The sequence below is a fragment of the Ananas comosus genome, linkage group 22 (genome assembly GCF_001540865.1).
Source record: "Ananas comosus cultivar F153 linkage group 22, ASM154086v1, whole genome shotgun sequence".
Classification (NCBI taxonomy): Eukaryota; Viridiplantae; Streptophyta; class Magnoliopsida; order Poales; family Bromeliaceae; genus Ananas; species Ananas comosus.
Genome location: NC_033642.1, coordinates 3,205,257 through 3,220,037, shown reverse-complemented (window position 1 = coordinate 3,220,037; position 14,781 = coordinate 3,205,257). Strand labels below are relative to the sequence as shown.

Genomic DNA, 14,781 nt, shown 5'->3' with positions numbered 1-14,781 from the left:
GGATGGATTAATTACAATTATAATATAGTTAAATACTAAAGTTTACTAATTTATTAGTAAAAGGACTAATTTGCAATTGTTGTAAATTAGAGATATTTATGTGTAAAAGTTGCATGGTGTATTTACTAATCGTTAGTAAATAATATGAGGACTTATGTGTAAATGTTACACACGAATCGAATTAGAATTAGGATTCGGAATTCGGTTAATATTACAGCCAACTTGTGGGTTAATGGATAATCTAATCGGAATAGGATTTTGATTAGGATTAGGATTACGTTAGGGTTTTCTCATTATAAATATATGTCATATGACATATTAAAATTAAGAAAAATTAATACAAGAGAAATAGAAAACCCTAGCCGTCAATCCTCTTTCTTCCTCAAGTTCTCCACAATTAATCCATCGGTTTCGATCTTCAAAGTTGCTAGCACATCTAGAAGATTGATTCATTTTCCTCAAGTCAACACAAGGGTTAATTCGTGATCGGATCACGGATTGAAGCGGTCGTCTAATTCGATCAAGGGCGTGATTTTGTGTGGACGCGAGTAAAGGCCGGGCATGTGCGCGGCTAACCGAGGACGAACAATTTTAACAACGATTGTCGACTTCGCGGTGATCTCGACCCGCGAGGTAAAATATAATAAAATATAAATCCTATTTGATTAGATTAATTAGATCTATTATTAATGATCTAAAACGAAATATAAGGTGATCTTTGGTTTTCAAGAAAATTTTTAATTGTGTTATTTTCTTCCGCTGCATACACATGATTTTCTTACAGTACGGATACTATATGTCATTAGTTGAATATACCTAGTAATGAACATACCAGGAAGTTGACATCCCTGTTGGTCAGTAGTATAGTGACAGTGTCTGAATGTTTACACTTTTGCTAGCGTAGAAAAATAGCTACATGATGTCATTAGCTAGTTAGTTAGATTAGAATGATGATGTTTTACATATAGCATGACATATAGCCGATTTAACTGATAATTAGCATGACTTATAGAACTTGTTATGATGAATTAGTATCTAAAATATGTTAGAAAATATATCTTGTGAGGCATGCTATGGATGAATTATTTCATTTACTTGTTGCATTTACTTTGCTTACTTATTATTGTTTACTCATGCCTCAGTTGACCTAGTGGTGTACTTCGCCACTCTCGGCGGCTTACCCGCTGAGAACTATTGTTTAATAGTTCTCACGCCCTCTTTGTTGTTGTTTTTACAGAGCCTTCCACAGCGGGAAAGGCTAGGGAACTGGCGAGGAGTCAGCGACTAGCTAGAGCCTTCTCGATATTAATAGACAAACCTCTATGAGTTTATTTTGGTCTAGTTCATAGATGTAGATTGAAACTGTTTAGAATGCACTTTACTTTTTAAGCCGTAATAAGGTTTTGTATTTGTATAAGTATATGAATTTTTAGTTTTGCTCTGATTACCTGGTTAAGATAGTATGCTTTTATTATGTTGATTGTAGACGTTTGGTGTATATTTGAGTTTGTGGTGTACACGGCGAGTTTATGCACGTGACTGGTGAACTTCCGCTAAAGTCCAGGGCGTGACACTATACCTCCAAACAAACCCACATCGCATCATCGCTAGGCTATTCCTCGCAAACGAACCCACATAGGCACTCAACAGTTAGGATGAGAGAAACAATCGCATCCTCGCTACCTCCAAAGAGACCTTAAGCCTCCGTTTGGTTCGGGGTTAAGGAAAAAGTAGCTATTTCAGGAATAGAGTTAAGTTCAGGGTTAAAGTGGGGTTAAAGTTTTTTTGTGTTTGGTTGGGGGTTGGAGTTAGTCTAGAATAATGAAAAATAGTGTTTGGTTGGGTAGGTGGGATAAGAAGATAATGATTGATAAAGAAGGATAATGATTGGTTGGAGTAGGTATGATAAGAAAGATAGTGGGTTATTATGAATAGAAAATAATGTTTGGTTGAAGTTTGGTGGGGTTAGGTGGGGTTAGCTAACCCGGGATAATTTATTTGAGGTGGGGTTAGGTGGGGTTAGCTAACCCTACCTTTTTTTTGGGGTGTTTGGGGATAAAATGGGGGTTAAGGGGTTATTCCACCCCTTAACCCCCAACCAAACAAGGGCTAATTGGCTTGTAAGGAACAACCCTCACAAGCTAAAGTACTAGGTTGAGTTCACTTTGGCTCTTACAAACTATAATTATATATCCATACTATGCCACAATCAAAATACATGAAGGTTTTCTGGCAACATTGACATTTCATCGAACACATAATGGGCATTTTCAAAAGTTCAAGTTCTACATGTTACGTTGTCTTGTCTAACTGATGCTATGCTACCATAGCATTTTTCTAAGTGTGTTTCACCAAGGAGCGAAAATGAACCAACAACTACATGCAAAGTACAAGAATTCCAATACAATTAACTTTTAAGATCTATGATTTTTTATTTATGCCCATGAATCATCAAATAACACGAAGTTTTCACTTTAGCTAACATTTCTCATGCAACATAGAATAAAAAACAACTGCAAATAAGAAAGAAAAGACATAGAAAGAGATCATCCATTCTGGGGATTTAAAGCTACCAAATCCAATAAAAAGTCATTGTAAATCCAAACAAGAGTTGTTGGGTCCTCCAACAAATCATACAAAAGGATTTCTTACCCATCAATTTAATCTAAATTTGGCATCTAATTTGCACTAAAACTGGAAAACACTTTATTAGGAAATTTCTCTGTGCAAACAGCTTGGGCAGTAAGAAACAGGATAATGCATTTCTCTTCGTTTCCATGCCAAAACTCAAACGTAAAGCAGGTATCTTTCTTGTTTAAATATGACTCATACGTTTAATATACATTCCCACATGAAAATAGAGACATGAAAAATGCCAAGCAAGTTCTATATAATAAGTATCAGTATGACCCGATTCTGACAAGTCTTTAACCATCATCTTTTTAACTTATTCTACATTATACACAAACTTATACAACAGAGGCAAGTTGACGGGTCCTTTGTGTAGGGAGTTTCGCCATGAACAAAAGAATTGTTGAGAAATATTTCTTTTAACTCCCTTCAAATCAAAATTAGTAGAGCCCATTAACATTGCGTTGTCAGACGATTCTGAGATTAGATAGACTCAGACCCTTCCACGCATATCAAGCCTTTGCAAATATTCAACCAAAATTTCTTCCCAAAATGGCACCTCAAGTAGCTGCATTTTACTATCCACACAAGAAGCCTGCAGAAAAGCTTGGTTCATCAACATTCGATGTGCAATCTCCTCATCTCTGCTTGGAGGGTGGGACTAGAAGTCAGAGTCCGGTAGGCCAACATCCTAATATCTTCTCGTGAACAGTCCCGTGAAATCCGAACAAGCTCCCACAAGGCTCCTTCGCTGATCATGTCCTTTGCATTCACTTCTGCAAGAAATAATTGAGGTTATGAGACTAGAAGCATGTAAAATTTACAATTGGTAGCTGTGAGATATTAAAAGCAAACTTACCATGCTGTGCCAAGTGGCACAACGCAAGTTCAATGTGGCGTCTAATTGGTGAAGCATCGTTATTGGCATTTTTTATAATCCAAGGGAGTGCTCCATCTTCAATTAACAGAGATTTTCCTAGCTTATTTCCTGTGACCATCATAGAGAACCACATTAATATGCATCAAGATGTTTCGCAAGATCACTCTATGCTAATCATAGAAAAAGGATGCAAAGATAACATGAGGGAAAAAAATATATATAGACATAACATGGATCATTACTGTCATAATCAGCATCTGCCATCATCATCAAAACCTAGCATTTTCTAAAATATGCAAGTCGTAAGACACCCTAATTGATACTCGTATTGGTGGACTATGCGAAGATTTTGAAATTAAAGTCAATGCAAACTAGTTTTCACATTCCAATTTTCTCACATCAAATAATTGTTAGATGTATGCCCTAGAAGCCAACCAGGCCGACATATGTATTTTTTTTAGGACATAAATTTGTATTTGACTTTAAAATATTATGAATAAACTTGGGTTCTTATTTACACTCATGTTGTGTATGTGTTCATGAATCATCTAAAGAATTAATAAGATGATGATATATATTCTCAAGAGTTGAGAATTTGAGAAATGTGTCATTGATGGTTAATTCCTAAATGCTCCCGATCAATGAATCATCATGAGGACTGATTAATCCGATGAGGTTGGTGCATAGGTCGCTTCCCTTTTTGGGTAGACGAGTCCCGAGTCAACAGTGTGGGGACACTGAAGCGAATATGCAGGTGGTTGTTAGAGAACAAGCGTACCGAGCGTGAACAACGCGAGAAGTCACTTGGATGTCTACTCACTCATCAGTAACTTACTCAATATTGCAGTAGTGTGACTGGTCCTTTGACCTGCGGTGCCTTGGCTATTCACAATGAGGTTATTGTAGTTTGACTGTACATACACTTGGTCCCTAGCCATTCGGGTCCTTGCGGTGCATGTTGGCTGCAGTAAGTTCATTGTAGGAATAGGGTGTGCACTTATATAGAATCTATCTCACTCGATAGATAGGGGCGTTAGTCCTATGTGATTTATGAGACCGAGTTTAGAAGACCTTGGCCAGAACAGAGTTAATAGCAGAAAGGGTTTCCAATATTAGAAACTCGAGTCAAATAAATTTGTCATATGACAGACGATGGGGTTTGACGAGTTATTCCATAACCTCCGTCTAGTCGGGACTCATTATAGAAGGACTGTATCACACAGTAATTGCACGAAGAGGTTCAGTATTCCATTCTACTGGAATGCCACTACATGCTGCTAGGCGTCACTGGTGGATTTTGAGACTCATGAGAATTATCTAGATGATCGATAATTCTCATTGGGCTGAGTAGCAATTGTTCCGATCCACTGAAAGGAGTTTCAGTAATATTGTTGATAGCGATCAAAATATATCTCACTACCAGATAGAATAGAACCTATGGGGTCACACACATAAGAGGTTGTGACTGATCGGATAGCTAAATCGCGATTATTGAATCGTCGGATGACCTAATTGTCAATATGTTGATAATTGGACTAATTTGTAATTGTTACAAATTAGTGGTATTAAAGTGTAAATGTTACAAGAGAGGACTCACTAATAGTTAGTAAATTATGAGGACTTGTGTGCAAATGTTGCATTATTAATTTGATATGATCAAATTAAGATAAAGTTTGAGTCGAATTAAATTAGAATTTGATCGATCTAACCAATTAAGGAAAGGATAAATTTAAATCTAGATTTGTACTTATCCTTAATAGTTATTATATTATTAAAAAAAAATTATATTCCTCTATATAATATACGGGAGTTTTTAGAAAACCCTAGTCGTTATCTCTCTTCTTCTCTCTTCCATCTTCTAGCAAGAAGGACGTCCTTTGCAAGGGAGCTAACACCCCGATAAGGACATCGATCAAATCACCAATCTCGTGTGGATACCTATAGAGGCCGGACGCGTGTGCGGCTTCAAGAGAACCCAATTCCACGATCATCAAATTGAGATGAAGATCTACCCGCGCAAAAGGTAAATATTTGATCTTGTTTTTCTCCTTTAATCTTAAAGAACATGAGGGATCCTAATTGCGTGGTTTTTGAGATTGGATCTCAAGAGTTTTTGAAAATCAAATTTGTTTGATTTCTTTTTTTGCTGCATTTTTACCGTACGCAATTTTCTAACAATAATAAGGCGAAAGGGATAGATATAAGGAATAGGAGAAGAGTATTAACGATTTGGGCCTAAGCATTCAACTAGTACTAATTGGCTACTTGTGCGACCCCAGCTGATTATGCACTATAGGTGCTATCCTCAGACTGGAGAGTAGGAAATAGTAAATACTAAATACTAGTAATAGTGCAGAGATTTCTGCCATATCTCTGGATCGATGACGTAAGCTCGGAGAAAACTGGGATATATGTGAATGCACTGGCTAAAAGAGAGTTATAATCTGGGAGAGTTGGTCAGACCCCCAATATTCTACAAAAGATAATGTAGGGAGAGCAGATAGGCATATAAGGACTAAGACATTAGTATTAGTACACTTCGTATGGTCCAACAGGTTGCAACTACTACTTTGGGTTAGCCGGGGCATTAAGGTTTCAGCATGACAACTAATGGGACAGCAAAAATGAAATGTCATGCCACTCTTAGCGCCACAGGTACCTAGAGTCATCATGCACTAGTGATGGCTGTCTGCTCACTAGAAGAGTAAAATGTGAATGAATAGATGTTGTCTGCTTGTCAATGATCGATATCAGTTTGCTCCAGTCAGAGTTGTGAAGTCCCCCTCCATCTATCTGTCGTTTGACATCTATCTATGGTTCCTTAGGGATCTTTAGAATTTAGATCAATTAAATTACGTGGGGCAACTCTTATTATAAGCATGGAGGCTGCCTTGATCCTCTGTGCCTTGGGCCATTACCTACTAGCAGCTAAGGTACATTTCTGCCATTGCAACCGCCGTGGCAGCTCTTTGAAACAATGTCCACAAGAGTTTGTTTAAGTCTACAAAATTGCTCTGCTGAACACCGAATTTTTCAAACTATCTACTAAACCTTTCACAGCAGAACCATTCCAAACTGAACAGGGAAAAAAAAAAGAAAAAAAAATCCAATTATGGCACAGCGTCATGTCACTAGCTAATGCTAGGGAAAGGGAAATATTATCAAGTAAAATATGTAAAGTTGTTGCACTATTTTCTATGTAATATGTCTACCATAAAGCAATCAGAATGTTTCTCGTACATGGAGTACAATAAGACCCTTTACAGCAAATTTAAACGACAATTGCTTTCTAATATATAACTTATCTGTATATCCTCTCATTCAACTTTTCTCTAGCAATCATTCATTATGAGTTTTCACAACAGAACTACTATGCTGAACATGCAATTTGATTTTCTCTCTAATCTCTAAGGTAAATTCTACGGATCCTTCTTGGAAAGAGACTTGTTATAGGTTTTGGTCAGATATATTCGTTGTTAGGAAAGTCAAAAGACAATTCAAATTAGTTTTAAGAATTTCAAACTAAGAGGAACTTAGAGGTCTATAATTGAGATGATAATTAAAATTCTACATGAAGGCAAGATGAGCACTGTGACGCCCCAACTTCCCAGGGGGTTACCCGTCCTAGGACTACTCCTGTCTTAGCATGCTTAACTCTGTTAACCTCTTGAGCTTAGTCATCATCCAAAATGCTTAAGCCGGGTTAAAAGTTTTAGCCCTATTATATCGTATATATTGGACTATCTGGGGTTTCACATTCTCCCCCCCTTTAAGTCCTAACGTCCTCGTCAAGCTCAAACTCATAAGTATCAGGCGATATGAGACTCGTCTCGCTAACTTAAACTGACCTTGTGGGGAAGCCGCGCTCCACCCACAACAGTCAACAGCATGAGAGCCTCGCTCTTCCCGCTATATAATCCTGCCTCAGCCGAGACTCAGCTCACATTTCTGACTGGTAATTGACTCTGAAGCCAACTGTAACGCCCCAACATCCCAGAGGATCACCCATCCTAGAACTACTCCCGTCCTAGTACGCTTAACTCTCTTAACCTCTTGGGCGTAGCCACTACCCAAAATACTTAAGCCGGGTTAAGAGTTTTAGCCCTATTATATCGTATATATTGGACTATCTGGGGTTTCACAAGCACAACTAGATAAGGAAACTTTCAACAAGTCATTCATCATCACCGCCAGCACAACCTCTCAAGCCTTCCCAAACAATAGGGAGTTGGTTAGACAAGAAATCAAATTGGGGAGCTCTGGTATACACGACAGTTATGCCGTCAGAACCACCTATCGCCAAGTCTTTAGAAAATAAGAATGAAATTCTAATTGAGGCAATCATATGAGAGAGGCCAAACAAGATTAAAAGAAATCTGTCAAATTAGTTGGCGGGAAAATTCGCCTACCTTACACAATGTTGCTCGCGCAACAAAGTAACAACCATCTGAAACTCCTTTTTGAAGAGTGCAAATAGATCAAGATTAATACTTATGAACAAAGGAGTTTTCCTAATCTCAAAGTAAGAATATAAGCCAACAAGCCAGATAAGAACAAACTCCAAATAAAAGCCAGAGAGAAACTTTAGTCCCACTTTTCCAGCTAGATTAGACTGGAATTTCTTTAAGGATTCTTCTGAATTATCAATCTCTAGACTATAGCATTATGGAATTCGAATTGCTTCTTATATAAGGTTAAAACTTAGGACCTAATTCATGTTTGATCACCATCCTGTAAGAATTCTATCTTCTTATATATATATATATATATATATATATATATATCACTCTTATAGAGCACTGCTTACCGGTGGCTCGGAGTGAGAGAGCAACATCAACAAAATACACATTCAAAATGATTTGAAACTGATGTTCACTCATGTTTCATGAGTCCAATATTAAGACCAAGCCTGATTCTACTTGCAACCCCCCAAAACTATAGTACTTCCTACAAACAACGAAAACAGAATTCACCCCATGTAATTTATGGAAAAACATCTGCATAATCAGAACTATGTAAATAGCAAATGCAATGTATCACCTTGAGTTGCCGCTCTAGACTCGCATTTTGCGAAGTTTGCAATGCCGCGTGCAACTTGGGCAAGGACATCAGGGTGCCCACACTTAACCATTCCTAACAATGCTTTAACGCCACCTTCTCCTCTTAGCCTTGCTTGTAGCTTGTCTGTTGCAAACAAAAACTCATTGGACAAAAGAATAGACCTAAAAAATGGTTCCTTAAATCTGATTAGCATAGGGAATCTGTCCGCATTGTTTCTTAGCAGAGAAACAAGACAATTATTGAATAGTTCAAAGCCATGCATGTTATTGTTTAGTCCAAAACACCTGGTAACCAAATGTGTAAAACTGGCAGCACAAATATTCCTATTAACGAAACTCAAAAAGAACTAGAGTAACATAAAACTTCTTTCCAAAATCACAACTAAAATCAGATGCTTAGCCATTTATGTTATGTTAGATTCTCCTACTCCGTTTCGTTAAGCATTTGATAGATTTAAATTGGAAAATCACCGGAAATAAAGGGTAGTTCTGAGTGACTAATGTTTCTAGTTCTTATCACAATAGAAGTTAGTTTTAGAGCTCAAAACATGTTAGCAAATAAAAAAACACCAGCAGCCCCCATCATGAGTTCAAATTTTGGATAGCAAAAGCTACGGCTGCCAAGGTCTCTGGTATTCTCCATGTTTGACTATATATAACTACCATGATCTATTTTCAGAAAGACGGACTTACCTTGATTAAATAATCAAAGACAGATAGAGTAGTAGTTTTCACATGTTAATCTGACATCCTTTTGCTTTTAATGTTGTAATTCATCAGAGCATTTTTATACACCTAGAAACTAAGGGCGTGTTTGGTTCGCTTCTTTTTCACCGTGGAATCGGAATCGGAATGGGTGAATTCGTTTATGGGTGTTTGGTCTGCGGGAGTTCCATTCCGATTTCGATTTCCGAGTGGAATGGGAATCCTCCAATCACCTCTTTTTCCAATCCAGCTTAGGAGGCCGGATTGAAAGTTGAATCCGTACGGAATGAATATTTATTTGGATTAAATTTATTTTTTCAATTTTTTTAATTAAAATATGAGTTTAAATTTAGAAATTAAATTTATAATTTTAAATTTTAATTTTAATTTTAATTAAAAATTAAAATTTAATCAAGTATTTTGAATCTAACTTATAAATTTGAATTTAAATTAAAATTTAATTTATATAAAGTTTTATTCGAATTTTATTTAAAACTTAAATTAAATTTATGGATTCAAATTAAAATTTAAATTGTAATTTTAAGTTTGAATTTGAATAAATCGAAATTTAGTTTTATATTTTGAATTATCCACTCAACTTTAAAGTTTAATTTTAAAAAAAAAAAATTGATTTAAAATTTTGACATTATTTCAAAATTTTGATTGATGTAAATTTTTAATATTTAATTTTTTATTTGAATTTAAATTAATATTTTGTAAAGATAAAGTTAGTATATTAATTTGATTACGTTTTTTTATATCTACCTGAACCAAACACCTACAATGGGAATGATTTATTCCGATTCCGATTTAGGTAACGAACCAAACAGAATTAGGTAATGAGTCATTCCGATTCCGATTCCAGCTTATTTCGATTTCGATTCTGATTCCGATTCCGACTTCAAACCAAACGCGCCCTAATAGGTTAGCTGAACACAAACTGCTTTTGCCCGAAGTCCCTAAAACTGTGAGGCTTCTGTTCATGTCCTCAATTGATGCTTCCATAAAAGCCATTTTCACTAAATAGACAACTAAGAAATTTGCAGTGTTCTTTATTGATTTTATAGAATAACTGAATTTCCCAAAAACAAGGCAAGATTGAAATGCAATTGAAATAAAGTAGCATCCGCAGGCACCATTGGTAATACCAGTATATTTAGGAACATTTACCATTGCCACATAGATTAGCTATGGCTCCAGCAACCATTCGTAGAGTTTGGGGGTCCTCAGCATCAGCTGCAGTCATGGACAACAAACTTATACCGCCTTGACTCATTATAAGCTCTTGGTTGGTTTCTGGTCAGATAAAAACAATAAGAAATATGAACATAGTAGTAGCATTTGGACACAACGCAAATTTACAATTATCCTATGCATCTATTATGTCAAGACTTTGAAATATAGTTTTACATTCAGGAGTGACAAGATGAAAACACCAGTGAATTCAAATTCTTGCATACCATTCATTGCAAGGTTGGCAATTGCTCCTGCTGCTACTCTTCGTATTGTTTCATCCTCTGAGCTTCTCAGAAGCACCAACAATGAAGTGAGGCCGCCAGCTTCTACAATCTTTTCTTGATTTGCCTCTGAACATAAGGTGGTATTTATTCATGACAATTTGTACAAAATAGGAATTTAAACTGATGATACTACTTAAACAACAAACTCAGATCTCAAAGCTAGTGCAACACAAAATGTAAAGAAAATTGGAGTTTGGGGTTCTAGACAGATTAAGATTGCTACTTTGATATGTGACAATTGTTTAAGCTTATCAAGTGAAAAGATACATTTCCATACATCATTTTAGGTGATATCCAGTTGTAGAGGCTAGAGAAACACAAAATAAGAGTCCATATCTAAGCAGTTATTCAAGACGTGGAAAGCATCTTGTACCATAAACACAATACACAATGAACTTATGCTATGTTCCAGAACTCATCTTGTCCAAAAAATATAAAGATTTAGATACAGAGAAAATGTCTAGGATGAACCTGAATAAATCACTTTAACATACCTTCAGCAGCCAGGTTGGCGACCACTTTAACTGCATGAACACGTACATCAGCATCCTCTGATTCAAGCAACGATAATATCTTCTGCAATCCCACTGCCATGTTAAGGGAAAACTTAGATATAACAACATCCACCATTTAGCTGACTCCAAATGTTTGGAAGGTGACGGCATGGTTATTGGTTTGGATTTAGTACATCTGTATAACACTATCAAGCCAATAATGTCAGCTCTCAAGTAACAAAAGTTTGCTGAAGTACCTTGCTCAAAAAGTTTCGCAACTGGAGGCTTAGGTCCATTTCCCTGATCTCTAAGCTGTGAATTCCTAGCTTGGGACATCAGTGAATCCAAACCAGGGAATATTTTTCCAGATCCACCTCTGTCAAGACTCCTCCTTGTCTGATGAAAGGAAGTTACAGAGTTTCTTATTTCAATCTAATCAATAAACAAGAAACAAGATTACACTAGCTTACCCTAGTTTAAATACAAGTACAAAAGTGTAAAATGTGAGAAAGAAACATGCATGCACCCACAATAGCCCCACACATGATTGCCAAGGCAGATATGTTTGCTCTGTTTGTTTGGACAAGCATCCCCAATAGGTTCGAGATTCACAAAATTTTTTAAGAAAGAAGGCTCATTAAATTGACACAGCAGACTATGTAAAGAACAATTTCCTTTTGTGCTATTAATTTTGTAAACACTAGAAAACCCCCTACAACATGTGTTAAATAAAGCGAAACAACCATTATTCTCCAAATGCTTAAGCTACTAGACAACGGTGTTTCTATATTTGATATGCAATGCTCTCCCTCATGTCCGGACTCAAGGTTTTTATAGGCCCAAGAAGTGGAGTTGAATTAAATAGGATGAAATTAATAATACTAGGAGCTTGGCAGGACTCGAACTCAGGACCTTCAGCTATGATACCATGATAAAGAATATGAAACAACTACTATTCTGTAAAAGCTTAAGCCTCAAAAGAAGAATGGTTGTTTTGCATTATTTAACAAGATATAATAATGGTTGTTTTGCATTATTTAACAAGATATTGGTGGAAATTAGCTAGTAAGGTCCAAAACTCAAGTTCCTTCAGTTACAGTCCTGTGCAAGTGCTTGTTTGCGAGAATGTTAGCACATCATTTGTCCACTGTCGACACAAAAACATGCACAAGTACATGGTGCAAAAGCACATGTCTAGTTCTGCTCAAAAGGGAGAAGAGACTGACACAATTCTTAAAACCTACCTCATCAGCTTCAAAGCTTAACTGTAACAACTGACTTTTCAAAGCCGCTATCTCTTCTTCTAGCTTCTCTTTCTGACTGGCTTCGTTGTCCAGCATCTTCTGAAGCTTTGCAACCTCAGCACTTCCAGCTGCCTAAAGGAAAGTGAAGAATTATATGTCATCATGACAATCAAGTCTGAGAATGCGGAAGCAATATTTAATAACATATTGTCCAACAACCATACCTCCAACTTTTTCCAGTGCAACACTTGGTTTTTGAGGTCGTTAACTTCTTCTTCTGTGGACTGCCGCAAGAACTTTTCATTCTCGAGCAACTTTTTGACCTCATTAATCTCATCTGCGTCAGATTCACTTGGAGCCTGTGTATCGGAGAACAGTTAGGAGCATCTTCTTGATATCAATCAATAATTTAGCAGTAAGTGGACGATCAATCAACTTGTCTGATAAAAACTGCAAACCCTTCTACAGAAAGCAATAATCAAATATGATGCAAACAAGAAAATGATTAGGACTTAAATTTTATCTTTTTTCTAATTTTCCAAATTATATTTTTATTACTTTGTTTTAGAGATTTTTTTTCATATTTTTAGGATTTTTCTGTATCAAACACATCCCTAACAATTAGGGATATGATTTTAGAAGTTTTAAGATAGGATTAGTCATATTCTGATTATTGAAGTCCTTAAAATCTTGGGATTTGATTTAGAGTAGGTATATATTTTGACAGCTATAAATATAGATTATGGCCTCTAATTTTAGAGAGAGAATTGCGGTGGAATAAAATTTAATTTTTCGTGCTTTGACTGTGGTCTTGTCATCTTCTTCCTCTCGTCGTGTGTACGGACAAATATTTATTCTTCTTCAAGGTTCTATATCTTCTCCTTTCTTCGTCACCTTCATTTTTCTTTTATTTCTCTTTAAACTTTCTGCTCTTATTTCTTGAAATTTTAACAAACTTTCTGAATTTTTACCTTTTCATCAGCTATTTTCTAATATTTCTTCCTAATTTCTGAAATAAATTTAAAAAAATTCTAAACATAATTTTGAAAAATCTAAAAATTTTTTGAAAATTTTCTAAAAACTAAAATTAAGTTTTATATAAATTTGGGCTCATGGCTTGCAAGATTAGGATTAAACTAATTTATCCTGCATCACAATAAACTACATGCAAGACCATATTATTATCACAACAATATCATCCAACCTCTTTCAATCACATGGTCAGCCATGCTCCACAAGTCAAAGNAAACTACATGCAAGACCATATTATTATCACAACAATATCATCCAACCTCTTTCAATCACATGGTCAGCCACGCTCCGCAAGTCAAAGTCAATAAGAGCTCATGGGAAGTTTGTCAAAGTTCAATGCAAACTACTACCAATCTTTGGAAATTGGTGTGCACTGTCATGTTCGGAAAAGCACATGTTCGGACAGCTGATCAGCAGGCAACAATACATATATTATATTAATTTAAGCATGGAAACAGAGGATAACAGACCATACAGGAAGCAAATTCAGTTGCAACTTTTCCAATGTCTTTTAGGAATTGAGAAATAGTAATTAAAATCAAATAAGGATTATAGCTTAAATTCTGATGCATTTGTGCTCATATTCAGCATGCATGTATTATATGTAGTGCCAAATGGGGATTGTAACCAGTAACATAGATACGCTCACAAAAACAATCAATCAACAACACAACAACAATGGACTTTTTTTACAAAATAACCCTCTAAAATTTTGTAATTTGCAAAATAACCCTGCCAAATTTATATTTGGCAAACCTACTCTCTTTTTGCCACGCTAGATGGGATTTTTCCTATGAAGACGATGAATCGTTCACCATCTTCACTAAAGCGGTAAACGATTCACCGTCTTTGTAATATAACTATTTAAGATGGTGAATGGTTCACCGCTTTAGTGAAGGCGGTGAACCATTCACTGTCTTTAGTGCAACCCCACTTTAAGAGATTTTCTCTAAGTCCTCGACCATGCGTGATTGATTACAAGGAAAGTCCCTAGAGAAGGCGGTGAACGGTTCACCGCTTTAAGAAAGTGGTGAACCCTTCACCGCATTATGGAGGCGGTGAAACGTTCACCGTTTTATGAATGCGGTGAACGGTTCACCGTCTTCATTAGGTATACCCCACCTCCCAACTTCTCTCACTCTCTCTCTCTCTCTCTCTCTCTCTCTCTCTCTGCCCCTCCCTCTCCCGGAGCGCTCGCCGGTCGCCGCCGTCACC

At 36.3% G+C, this 14,781-nt stretch overlaps 1 protein-coding gene across 2 annotated transcripts in view; it reads right to left on the bottom strand.

Annotated features, from left to right (window-relative positions):
* The window catches only part of LOC109727206 (kinesin-like protein KIN-UB), a 55,486-nt gene continuing 43,387 nt past the window's right edge, over positions 2,683-14,781 (bottom strand). The window contains exons 11-19 of one of the 2 annotated variants that reach the window (XM_020257207.1): positions 12,759-12,893; positions 12,535-12,666; positions 11,548-11,686; positions 11,291-11,383; positions 10,737-10,862; positions 10,447-10,572; positions 8,552-8,695; positions 3,491-3,619; positions 2,683-3,407 (exon numbers count right to left, since the gene is read on the bottom strand). In XM_020257207.1, coding sequence (XP_020112796.1) covers positions 3,247-3,407; positions 3,491-3,619; positions 8,552-8,695; positions 10,447-10,572; positions 10,737-10,862; positions 11,291-11,383; positions 11,548-11,686; positions 12,535-12,666; positions 12,759-12,893 — 1,185 coding nt within the window. In that variant the 3' untranslated portion in view covers positions 2,683-3,246. Of the gene's footprint in view, positions 3,408-3,490; positions 3,620-8,313; positions 8,459-8,551; positions 8,696-10,446; positions 10,573-10,736; positions 10,863-11,290; positions 11,384-11,547; positions 11,687-12,534; positions 12,667-12,758; positions 12,894-14,781 lie in introns of those variants that run through there. The other variant, XM_020257208.1, reaches the window with a different exon arrangement.